This window comes from Bicyclus anynana, chromosome 11 (genome assembly GCF_947172395.1).
Source record: "Bicyclus anynana chromosome 11, ilBicAnyn1.1, whole genome shotgun sequence".
Taxonomy (NCBI): domain Eukaryota; kingdom Metazoa; phylum Arthropoda; class Insecta; order Lepidoptera; family Nymphalidae; genus Bicyclus; species Bicyclus anynana.
The window spans coordinates 12269014-12282678 of record NC_069093.1 but is presented as its reverse complement, the minus strand read 5'-3'; the positions used below and the strand labels follow the sequence as shown (position 1 = coordinate 12282678).

The following is a 13665-nucleotide window of genomic DNA, read 5'->3' as shown; positions in this document are numbered from 1 at the left end:
CATGCACCGTCAACTTTTCAGTTGTGTGCATTTTAAGAAATTAAATATCACGTGTGATCAATCACACTAACGGTGAAGGAAAACATCGTGAGGAACCTGCATACCTGAGAGTTTTCTTAATTCTCTGCGTGTGTGAAGTCTGCCAATCCGCAGTGGGCCAGCGTGGTAGGCTATTGGCAGCAGTGAGCCGAATGGGTTGATAACGAACGAACGAATATATAACGACAGATCCTCCCATCCGACGGAGCAGTAAAATTACTAACTGTTTGTTTAGTATATGGGACGTAAAAATCAATTATAAATAGATCTTTTCTACTAAAGCACGATTAGCGGATAGAATGGGGAACGAGCGTTAGAAGCTACTGGTAATTAGCCTGGAAAGATTTACCTAGTAATATTTACTTGTTGATAATCTAATAATATATGCCCCGTGATAGTCCAGTGGACATGACCTCGTGAAGGAAAAATATCGTGAGGAAACCTGGGAGGAAGGAGAATTTTCTTTATTTTCTATTTGTGTAAAGTCTGCCAATGTAATATAATATGCCTGGTATTATTAACCTAGTATCGAAAGTAAATGACGTTCACAGTGCTCGCACAGTCACATAGTCGACAAGCAACGCAGGTTGTCTCCACGTTTCTATCCACGAGGCCATGTCCTGCCAGAAGTGGAGGCTGGCTTTCCTGCTAGTATTCCTCCAGGGCTTGGGCTTCTCGCCCGACGTAGAGTCATCTGGGAACTCCGTGACGCCGCCCGCCGCTAGACCCAAGGTTATTACGAACTGGAACAAAGGATTTTTGTATTCAATGACCTTGGCTGCTTCTTCACTTAGTTGTCGTTATTCTTAATCTTAATAAATCTTAACTTAGTTAACCTTTTAATCCATTGAATCATACTGGTTTTGAAAGGTAGCACGTGAAGAGTAGCGTGCACTGAAGTGCACTCAATGCAAAAATGCATTGCTTACCCTAAGGACGAACCTGTATTGAAAATACAATTTTCCATTTTGTATATTTGTACGTATAGTGCCCACCTTGAGCATACCACTGCACGTGAAAAAGGTCCAAACCTTTCCAATTATTAGGCACTTTATATTTCTTTGAGGGTATTACAATATCATATCCTAAGTCAAACACTGTTTAAGGTATAAACTTTATGAGCATACCTCGAACTTTTATATTGCATATTATGGTTCTATCAACACTGCGCTTTCCAATCCCTCATTGCCAATTAAGCTTTGCGACTCGTTGAGGTATTCCGTTAACATCTTCTGCGAATATCCTAATTTCTGATTCAATCACGCAGAGACACTCCGAGCATAACTCACTCTATAGCCTGGACTCTGGGTTTTCTAAAGACTCCCTTCGAAGTACCGCTCGTACCTCATGGTTATGTTATGACTCTCCGTCTAAATAACCTTTGTCCTCACAGTGTTAATCTGATCTAAATAAATCTTGTCATAAAACCGGCTTTTCGGAAAGCATCGTACAGCAAATTCGAGTGTGGAACAGATTTGGCCAATTTGGTCAGAGTTAGTGGGCTCCACTTTTCAGATGCAAAAAAGCGCATGTATTGAATCTACCTATTGGAGAAATCCATTTTATACAATGTAATCTAGTAAAAATCACTATACACGCCCCAGACACTACTGCCATTTTCCTTCCGCTTTTCTAGTTAAAGTAAGCTATTATAGATTATCTACGTCTCTCCTGGCAATAGGTGTGATTGAGATTCCATAATTAATCTTAGATGGGAAGCCATTGAGTGTGACCAATAGGTCAAGAGACCACCCAAAGCTCATTAAATGCGACAGTTGGACATGGACCAAACTCAACTACCCACAACTGAAGCGTGTTATGGAAGAAAAGAAGCTTTACGCATAGTGTCCGCCAAACTTAGATACGAGGATGGCATCATTGGATAAGATGGCTGATGATAATGATGATACCCTCTAAAATACGTTCGATATAGATGGTGATAATATAGATGCTAACATGGTCGTCAAACGGCGCTAGCTTGGAGCCGGAAGCGAGTGCGCTCCGAGGAACGTCACATGACGCGGAGAACTGATTCTTCAAACCGCCATCGGAGGCTGCGAACCGCGCCCATTCCTCTCCGTCCACAGATAACGTTATTGCTTCTGTAACAAACATTTGCCTATGATTTATGTTGGAAAATTTAAGTAGAGGATCTGAATATAAGACGACTTTTATCGACCTGTCTACCGGGTGAAAAGGTTTTCATATATAATTAAATATATCAATAAATATATTGACAATGGATTACCTAAGTAGTTAAAATAGTTTCAGTCCAGGATATGATTATTAACAATATCATTTTTTTTTACTTTTCACTGATTTGGTTAATAGACAAATTCCATATTAATCGAGTGAACGAGAGTATTAAGCCTGCGAACCATATTGTTTTATTAGTATTTATTAATAATTTTAAACTACCGCTCGCTTTGCTACCGCTCGCGTCGCTTTTATCTCATAGGTCTGAACAATCAAACAGTAAACTCTCTTTACGGTTATACCTGGGGTCCACCGGACGGAGTAGACATGAAAATCATCGCCCCATGGTTGACTCGATGTTTTGTTTCGCAGCAAAGTATCGCGGCATGTCGCATCCATCAGAACGCCACCATACAACAACTGTAACAACGTGCGGTAGGTAAGCATATTACCATCATACATGTAGGATTTATTGAAACATCATGGTAATTGTTAGAAGTGTGGAAAAGAGTCATGCCGCCTCGGAGTTTTCAGCAGAAACCCTACCTTCCGTACCCGAGATATAAAACAAAACATTGCATGAGATTTTCCGTTTTTATAGGAGAATGCCACGCGCGTGGAGTCGCGGTCGTCTGATAGGTTTTTTTTTAATCCGAAAAGTTTAACCACATGTTTGAACGTGGGAACAATAGTACTGGGTCATATTTGACAGGTAACTGCTCTTGGGAAGTATAGTACCACTAAGAGTGTGTTCAGTTTTATCGACTTTAAGTTGATTGCGAAACTCTATGTTGCGGAAATATACCTGTAGATTAATTCATTCATAGTGAAAAGGTCTCTGTGACGTTTTTAAACTTTACCATAGAAACTTTAAAAATATTCTGTGGTCAAAAATTTACATTACCAGAAAATATTATAATAAACAAAACTCACATTATTTCCAAAATCAGCGCTTCCGACCGCTAGCTGGACGTTGCCCCGCGCCCCTCCTATCCTAACAACCCCTGACGCGTAGTTCAGAGAGCCGTATTTCTTAAAAGAAGACTCCAAGAGTATATCTATAACAAAGAGAACACAAATCATCTGTCAAATTTCAATTTAGCTTTTCATATAAATATTTAGGTCTCTCTTCTTTGTATTCTTTAGTAGCATGGTGCAAAAGGTTAAGACAATTATTTTCTAAGCGGATCTATCGCAGCCCTCATGACCGTAATCCAGGACAGACCAGCAGCTCTCTCCGCTTTAATGAATCATTTCTATGTTGCCTTTAGCCTACCACGCCTTCGCCTGCCTCCACTAGCATAGCAGTGGAAGGACAACAGCAACACCAGATGATCGGCATAAGACATGCCCAAACAAATTCTACTCCTTACGCTTTATTGGGAATAAGGGGTTCTTTATCCAGAGGTCATGAGTGAAGATTGTGGTAAGCCAAAAGATGCCGAACACGTTTCACGTTTACACTTGTGTATCCAAAATATGTGTGTGAGATAGGTTCATTGTCCTTTATGTTATCACCAGAGATATGGTAGTATTCCGTGGATTCACCGGGCGGCTGCCAGGTCCATCGTATGGTAGAGAGAAAAACTTCGGGTAGAGTCTCGGACTTGTGACCGATGGGTGTAGGGTTAAGGATATCCTTGACACTTTTAATTAACATTCCCCTTGTCCACTCGTGTTGTTCTCCCTGCCTAGCCAAATTTGGTAAGACCCTACTAGCAGAGCAGCTTTAGCTACACGTTCTAATATAGAACTTGGTGCAATTCTAGTGAGGCCAAGGTCTTTAAGCAAGTTATAGACTGATTTTGCTGGTAATCCTCTCCCACTTACTACTCTCTACGGCGTACAAACTAACCACATAGCCATTTTTAGATAGTTCATTTGTTAGGTCGTAATATTTATTCAGACTTATACTGTGGTTCTTCGGAATGTTAGTCTCCCACGGCACAGTAAGCTCTACAAGTGCTCTATGTTTAGTTTGTCTGGAAAATAGAAAAATCTCGAATATCCTCTGAGATTTTATAATGTCTTTAAAGAAACAAAATGGTTATAGAAATACCTGGATACAGCCAATTTCCTTGAGGCAGCTTAGCACGGATTTCAACGACTCCGTACGTGAAAGCGAAGGACTTCAACGTCAATCTGCCGCTCACTATCGGAGGAAGTATACTCGCGCCCCACGCCTCCGCGCGGCATTTAGTTGATATTGATGTACATCTGTCGATTAAATTCGAAGAAGAACCTAGAAGATGCCTATTATGTTTGTCTACTTTTGGAAGTCTGTTTGGCTTTTAGACCAGGCGCTCTGAGGAGTTGAGTATGCGTAATATGAGAACCGCATTCATCACGCTGAAACTCTTGATTAATTCAAATGAAACAGCATGATTCGAGCAGATACTACGAAGAAGGACATAGGATACTTAATTATTATTTATTAGTAATTTATATTATAAAGCCGAAAAGCAAGTAGATAATGAACTGTTTACTAATATAGTGAGTGTAATTTCAGGTGGGAATATGGGGATAAAGCTTTAAATTACTCGGTAAAGATATGGCTTTCTAATGGTATGGACAATTTTAAAATCGCTCGAATAATTTTTGAGTTAAATTGTTAACAAGTTAACAAACAAACAGAAATTCATATATTACCTTTTATTAATATTAATGGCGTGTTGCCAGTGATGACCTATGGTTCTAAGACTTGGTCGCTAACTATGGGCCTCATAAGAAATTCACAGTCGCGGACGTTGGAGCAAGCTATGTTTGGAGTACAAATGATTAGATCCGCAGAAGAACCAAAGTCTCCGACATATGTCAACGTGTCGCAAAGCTGAAGTGGCAATAGGCAGGGCACATAGTTCGAAGGGCTGATGGCCGTTGGGGTCCCAATGTGCTGAATTAGCGGCCCCGCACCAGAAAGCGCAGTGTTGGTCCCCCACCAGGTGGACTGACGACATCAAGCGAGTCGCAGGTATTCGCTGGATGCAGTTGGCTCAGTATCGTGATATTTGGAAATCCCAACAAAATGCCTATGTCCTACAGTGGACGTCCATCGGCTGACATGATGGCAATGATTAATATTAATTTAGGTTAACTGTAGTTGTATTTCTACGTACCCACTGAGGAGGTCCAAAATCCCCGTCTCTATAGATGAGTTGCCAAAGCCTGGTATATTTTGTTGTAACTTTGGCTCAATTCGTAGGTTACCTCCCTGGACGGAGACGGTTCGCGCATTGAATGGTCGTTGATAAGAGATGAACGGGAAATCCTAAAAAAAGTATCCTTAATACATTATATATTGTCCAACCAGCTAGGCTATTCTATAACGATATTTTTATAACTCACTAGTGCGAGTTTCGAAGTCACCTCTATCTCTCTCTGTCTAACACGATACTATAGAATGAGACAAAACATCGTTAGAGAATAACCGTGCTATTCTGGATTAGCGTACAAGCTATTTAAGCAACTCCTTAGGGCATCCCGTTTAAAAAAAAGCAAACGAAAGTTAAAGAAATTTTAATATCCGCATGTTTTAAATTGACGTTTATTGAAACACTAACGGTTGCCCGTGACTTCGTCCACGTGGATTTCAGTTTTTCACTAAGCCCGCGGAAACCATGGATTTTTCCTGAATGAAATCTATGTGTTAATCCATAGTAAAGCCATTTTCCATTTCAAATTTCAGCTAAATCGCTTCAGTAGCCGCAGTGCGAAGAAGGAACAAACATACACACTTACACACAAACTTTCGCCTTTATAATATTAGTGTGAAATTCTTCTACGGTACAGATTATTATTTTTTTTTCACTTGCTTGAAGAGGAAGGGAAACTAAGGGAAGATTGTATAAGGCATCGAGTTTCCTTAATCCGCACTTGACATACTAAAGCCATTTCAAACAAAAGGTTGTATAACTTACAGGCTCGTCGGGTATATACTGCTCAATCTGCCAAACATCTTCACGCAGCAAGTCAAACCTATCTTCAAACATTATCTTGCCAGCGCACGCTTGACCATCCTTCACGCGGGTCAGCGTGACCCCGCAATCGCTCGTAGTGGGGTTTGTAGTCGAAGTAACCTCCAAAGCTGTAAGGGGTCAATTCAACACTTTATTCAACTCTCATTAGTCTTTGAATCGACGTGGGTTCGATTTCCACAACTGGTTTCAACTTATGTAATGTGTAAAATATTGAAACACCATAAATACTATGTATTTTTCTATTTTTTTTTAAGAAGAATTTTTGCCATATATTTTAAATATGACCAATATTTCTAATTCCCCTCCAACTAAGTAGTCGTGAAAGACTGTAATAGGAGTGGGTACGACAATAGACCAACGGGGCGAGGATCGAGCACCACCCGTGATGAGTTCGACCGCTCTTACCGTTTAGCTATTGAGGCTTTTGAAATCAGGCTAATTTGTCATTAAAAAAATATGACCGTTAGTGCAGTCTATCAAGTTACAGAACTGTGCGTGTAAATTACAAAAAAAAAAATATTCGCCAGAGGCGCATCTATACCCGATGTATGTGTATTATCTGTGAGTGAAGCAAAAGTGAATGGTTGTGTGCCGGGCGAGCCCCACTGCCCCTGCGCGCCGCGCCCATCGTCCGTGCGTACAGGTGAAGGTGAAGTCGGTACTGCTGGAAAATAATTGTGTGATTAACATGGGTGTTTTCTGTGTCCGTTGTATATAATATATTGTTTATATCATTGAAACACCATTTAAACGAAGAATCTACAGATCCGAATCATTTCACCGCGGCTAGTTGTGATAGACTGGTGATAGAAGGGCTGGCTCATTTTTTGCGCAAAGGGTCAGCCTGGCTGTCCAGCGCAAAAATGCAGCCAGTATTCTTGCCACCATTCCATGTGGGCATGATTTGTATAGTTATAAGCTAACCTAATAACTATATTCTTTCTCAATAAAACTTCGACTTTTAAAAAAGCTAATGGTGATAAAAGTAAGTTATGGTTTATGAATAAAGACACTAAAACTAGTTTTTCGAGAACTTTAGAAAGTAGTAGTAATTTTAGGTACTAATAAAGGAGGAAAAGTAAAATAGAAATGGGACGAAAGTCAGAAAAGACTGTAGAGTTAATTTTTAGGAAGATAAATGATTGAGACAGTCGTCCATTTCTACGGAAATTTACTGGAGTATATTAGACGCGCAGCTTAGCCCGAAAAAGGTCTTTAGTTATTGATGTACCCCTAACATATGAACCACAATTTAAAATTCATATTAAGAAGTTGTACATCAATATCATATGTATAAGGGATTGGTATGGGATCCGAGACTTAGTCGTTACCAAATAACATGAGTCTCATAAGAAGACTCAGAGTCATTTAGCAAGCTAATATGTATTTATGACCAAAAATAACCGCTTGAGCAGTCAGGCATTTACAGACATAGTTAACCTGTAAATACAGAAAAATATACCCAATGTATGTGTATTATCTGGGAGTGGAGCAAAAGTGAATGGTTGTGTGCCGGGCGAGCCCCACTGCCCCTGCGCGCCGCGCCCATCCTCCGTGCGTACAGGTGAAGGTGAAGCTGGAACTGCTGGAAAATATTTTTGTGATGAACATGGGTTTTCGAGTGTCTGAGTGTTTTAAGCATATTACACGTCGTATATAAATGTTTACAAAATTATGAAATCAACTATTTGAGTACCCATAACACTGACTTCACACACGTAGAGAATAATGAAAATTGGTATGCAGGTTTCCTGGCGTTATTTTTCCTTCACCGTTTGTGATATTTATTTCCTAAAATGCACATAACTGAATAGTTGGAGGTGCTGAATAGTTGCCCCAGACCGGATTCGACCCTATGCCCGCCGAATTGATGGCAGAGGTTATATCCACTAGGCCATCATGGCTCTAATCTGTACATGAAACATATTTACAAAATTACTATAAGGGGATTAGTGATCGATACTAATGCCAAAAATGAGTTCAGTAAAATTTTTGTCTGACTGTCTGTATGTTCGTTATAGAAACAAAAACAATTCCACAGATTTTAACGAAACTTGGTACACTTATTCATCATACTCCTGGGCAGGTTATAGTATATATAATACTTTTCATTACGCTACGATCAACAGGAGCAGAGCAGTGAAGGGAAATGTTGGGAAAACGGGAGAAGTTACTCCATTTTTACAGCGATACTACTATAAGGCCTGGATTAAAGAGGTCTAAGGGCGGAAATAGTCGCGGACGTCCGCTAGTCTATACTAATATTATAAAGGTGAAGAATTTGTTTGATTGTTTGTTGAACGCGCTAATCTCAGGAACTACTGGTCCGATTTGAAAAATTCTTTCAGAGTTAGTTAGCACTAGTTAATGCAAAAAAAATATTTTCTTTTTTCTTTTTGTTTTTATTTTTATTTTATTTCCTCATTTCATGTTTCAATTATTATACTCGTAGATTGTTAGATATAAGGCTTATCATTATTGTGTATGTGTGTGTGTGTTTTATTTATACCTTTTAATTTTATATTGTTGCTTAATTTGTTGAAACACTTTTATTTGTTTAGCGTAATCCTATTATTTAGCATATTAATTCAAGGTTGTTTGTTTTTAATTTATAGGTAATAATATAGCATATTGTCACTGTGGCTATGTATATCCGTGGTGTCACCTGGATCGAGGTAGCAGCTGAAAATCAGCGCCGCTTGGCCAAGTACTTTGCTTGGTTTATGCGGCACAATGCTGAGCTGTTACCTTTTTTCAAGGTTGTGCCAAACATAACGAAGTGGTTTTTGATGCTTCAACTACTTTAGTTTTGATTTTCAATTGATCAGGTGGTTGAAGCATCAGACACAACAATAGTGCTTACTTAGGCATTGTGGTGTATGGCACAATTTTTTAAATAAATGTTTTTTCTTTCTTTCTTTCTTTCTTTTTTCATTATCGAGAAAGGCTATATGCTATTATCTCCGTATTTCTACGGGGATAGGAACCACGCAGGTGGAACCACGCGTTATCTAATATAGCGTTATCTAATATAGTGTAGATATAATTAGGTTTAACTTGCCTCCCAAAAAAAAAACAGAGTCAGGCTCTGAGGCGTAACGCATTTGATTGTGAACGACTTGCACATAGTAGTGGATGACGTCACCCACATTCAGCTGCACGGTCTTATCTTCGAAGGTCCAGCGTCCGTTGATGGGCTCAGTTATTTCTCCAACGATGGACAATGACGGATCGCTTGCACCTTTTGGCCTCTTAATATTCCCATGGAATACAAATAAACTCACTCCTGGACTGTCTGAAACACATTTTGCAATAAAATGTTTTTTTTCTTTTAATTCTTTACAAGTTAGTCTTTGACTACAATCTCATCTGATGGTAAGTGCAGTCTAAGATGGAAGCGGGTTAACTTGTTAGGAGGAGGATGAAAATCTACACCCCTTTTCGGTTTCTACACGACATCGTACCGGAACGCTAAATCGCTTGGCGGCACGTCTTTGTCGGTAGGTAACTAGCCACGGCCGAAGTCACCCACCAGCCAGACCTGGACCAATTAAGAAAATCTCAATCGACCCAGCCGGGGATCGAACCCAGGACGTCCGTTTTGTAAATCCACCGCGCATACCACTGCGCCACGGAGACCGTCGAAATGTAATGTTTACTGTTGGATTTGAACTTCGTGGTTTTGTAAATTAAAATGCCTTTTTATGATAAATACGTGTATATTACGCCTTCTTAATAAGTCAAAGTCAAAGTCAAAATTTATTTATTTCAAATAGGCTTAGTTTACAAGCTCTTTCGAAACGTCAGGTAATAATATTAAACTTAAGATAATGGTGATAATAATTATTCGAAAACTTAAAATTAAAGTTACGAGGGTTCCAAACGCGCCTTGGTCCGAGAAGAGCCCACAACAAACTCAGCCAGGTTTATCCTTTTTTAGTTTATCACCGTTTGACAATAGGTATATAAGTAGCCTGTCATGTAATACATTTCATTTCCAAGCAATTTTGTCATTTACGTAATTATTGACACTATAATATGACTTTTTCACTACTCTTGCTCAAAAACACTGTCATATTACCACTCCACAGCGGGGCTAAACAAGCATATTAGCCTCTAGGGCCTAAAGTAATTTTGTTTTTTAATTCTTGTCTGTTACGAGTACTAGCCAAGTACTAGCCTACTATAAAACGGAGGAGGTTTTATTCGAAAATAGAATCATTATAGGTAAGGCCCTGATTGTTTTGAAAAATAAATAAAAAACTTTAAATTGGAATGAAATGCAGCGTTCTTGTCTGTGAAATGCGTTTATTTTTTTATTTAATTTTTATTGAGTTGCGAATAGAGCGAGATTTGAAGACATGGGACATCCTTTACGGTGTTGCCTTTTTCTCATGTGAAAAAAATAAAATTAAAAAGCGAGAATTTAAAAAGCAATTGGCGTGAATAATACACACTTGATTTTTTTCCGAAATTCATTGTAAATTTGTGACCGTAACTTACATATTTTTCAACAATAATTGTTATTGTTGTCTTCGTCTAGTGAGAATGGTGATCCTAATTTGGAGATGGATGAAATTTTCAATCTGTTACCATCAAAGTCGAGACGCATTTACTTAAATACTTACCTACGATTCCTACGAAAAATTTAATAAGTGAAGAAAACTACAACGAATGGATTCACTTACGAAAGGAGTTTTTTAAACTATTATCTCCCACGTTTACCTCATATATTCATTATTCATCTTCAAAGTAGTCGGAAATTATGTTACCGGGTAAAAGCATCTCCCTTAATATCCAAAATTGTAGACTTTGTACATTTAATTTTCAATTAAAATAAATCATTGAATATTGTACTAAACTATTTTATTTTCTCGCAATCGTAGTGAAAAGCAGAGTGTAACACGTGGGGCTAAACCCATTATAAACTCGGTTTCTATTTAGGCGGCCCTCGCCTTCGTCTCGGGCCCTAAAAATACCTCGTACATAATGGGTCTTTTTAGCCCCTTGTATAACAATCTACTATTCTATAAGCTTACGTTTAATAAAAACTTTGAACTTATTGAGAGACATGCCAGTGATTTCATGAGGCAGTTTATTATAAAAACGTATGCAATTGCCCTTAAAAGAATTACTAATTTTTTGTAACCTAGTGTGATGTGCAACAATTTTATTTTTATTTCTGACATATAATAGAGATAGAGAGAGAAGCAACACAAGTGAATGACGTTAGGTCTGTTTGTATCTACAGACACAGTGCGTCACAGACAAGTAGCGTAGCAGACACCCACAGACACCGTCTATTCACACTGCCCAGTAGGTATCTAGAGACAATTAAAGTCCTTTTCATGAAATAAGTCACCCAGACGCGGCGCTAATGTCTTGTAAGTTGAAAATTACAGCCGAGGCGACATTGCAAGCTACATAACGATATTGAAATTGGCGAAACTAATATAGCGAAACTTACGAGCAAATGTGTTATAAATCATAACATACCTGGTATAGAAACTCTAATTCCTTTTGGCTGCAAAGGCTCGATATTAACATTCGGTATGGTGTACTGTGCAGTCACGAATGTAATCCATGCTAATATAAGGATAACACTCGTACATGCGCGAAAAGCCATTGCAGTTTTCTGAAAGTCAATTTTTTTAATATTAAGTATAAAAAAAAAATATTTCGACATTTCAATCGACTAAACACCAAACATGTACCATGGTTGTGTTTTTAATAACACAGAGAGGATGACATTCGAATTTAGTCGTGTAGCCCAAAAACTAACACTCATTACTATAGCTGACAATCTACTAGACACTTCCACTATTAACATGTTGTAGTAATAAAGAGATATTTACAAAATTTCTAAACGTTCTACTCACCAATGAATGTGTTATACACCCAAATAAATATTTAATAAATAAGTATTTTATACAATTGTATTTATAAATTAAATAACGCTTCATTTACTACTAGTAGCGAGTTGATGATCAAAGAAATGTTTATACAATAAGATATGCAATAATGAAATTGAAATAATAACATTACGTCTTTATCTTTTCGATTTCTTTGTTCAAGGAAAACATTGCATCAAAGGTTATCATACCCACTTTTTGACGTGACAACGTCTTATAATTCGATGGAGCCAGCTACACACTCGAAAAAAAATGACTTCATGCGTCGTTCCCTCGCTCTAGGGTTGCCAACCTTTTTTACAAGAAATGAAATATATTCTGGTCTATTAAGATCTTTAAACAGTATTTTTGAAAAACGAACATTTTGCAAAATGCAACCATTCCATCAGTATTTTCTTATGACGTTGTCACGTTCAACTATCGTCAGTAATCCGACTTTACAGACAACCGATTTTTTTAATTGATACCTACTGACCAGCTTATTGATTAATAGCTGAAGTCCCGTTCACCCGCGTAGTTCCCGTTCTCGTAGGGATACGGGGATGAAATATGACGCCTATGACGCTCACAAATTACGTGGATATGTATTGGTATAAAAAACCAGAATCGGTTCAGTAGGTACAGAGATTAGTCCTACAATCGCACACAAAAACAACCTAATTACTATATTATTAATTATATAGACTAACAGACCGCGACCTCGTTTGCCTGGTTTTATATACTATCATAGGCGTATTTAGCGGAAGATACTGGGCTACCGATTTGAAATTCTATGATAAAAGCCGAAATACTAATAATTTTACAGAAACATCATTTAAAATTTCAAATAATAACAATTACAACTTATAATAAAGAAAAACCTATAAGTAATAAATATTTTGAAAAATATATTAAAACCTTTTCTGATACCTACCATAGATACAAAGAAAAAATAATAAATAAGTCGAGCCGTTTCAGAGGTCTGCGTCTACAAATATTGCTAACGAAATTTTAATATTGAATGTCGACTTTGTTCAGTGATATGTAGACACCCACCCCAGGAAATAATCCTAGATACGCCAATGTATACTATTGTTTCTTGTTTTATATTATTGAACTCCCGCGATTCCGTTCTCGTGTTTTTGCCAGTGACTTACAAACTTATTTTTGCACTAGCTGACGCCGCGCGGTTCCCGTTCCCGTAGGAATATAGGGATAATAGCCTACAGGCTTCCTCGATAAATGAGCTAAATCAAATCGGATCTGTAGTTCCTGAGATTAGCGCGTTCAATCAAACGTTCAAAAATCGTTATAGAAATAAATATAGAAATAAATATACCTATCTTTTTGGTCGGGTCAGCAACAGTGAATCTTAATTATGAATAGAAAGTATATATTATGTAAGGTAATACCTCGTAGTAGGTACTATTTCTCATTCTGTTTCTAGAAAACATACTAATATGTTTCTGACTCATTCCTCCTCTCTCATGTCACACAATATCACTTTATTGACCCCTCCCCGTGACGTGTGACGCTGTAATGTATGGATGACCCCAACCGTA

The 13665-nt window shown here is 38.1% G+C and overlaps 1 protein-coding gene across 1 annotated transcript; it reads right to left on the bottom strand.

Annotated features, from left to right (window-relative positions):
• Positions 1 to 283: 283 nt before the first annotated feature.
• On the bottom strand, positions 284 to 11842 carry LOC112050497 (beta-1,3-glucan-binding protein-like). Its single transcript, XM_052884443.1, has 11 exons — positions 11709 to 11842; positions 9274 to 9507; positions 7675 to 7794; positions 6754 to 6873; positions 6153 to 6319; positions 5352 to 5503; positions 4295 to 4452; positions 3169 to 3293; positions 2538 to 2655; positions 1996 to 2141; positions 284 to 782 (listed from the first exon to the last, which is right to left on the bottom strand). The coding sequence occupies exons 1-11, from the start codon at positions 11836 to 11838 to the stop codon at positions 585 to 587; spliced, it is 1668 nt and encodes a 555-aa protein (XP_052740403.1). The 5' UTR covers positions 11839 to 11842; the 3' UTR covers positions 284 to 584.
• Between the last annotated feature and the right edge of the window lie 1823 nt (positions 11843 to 13665).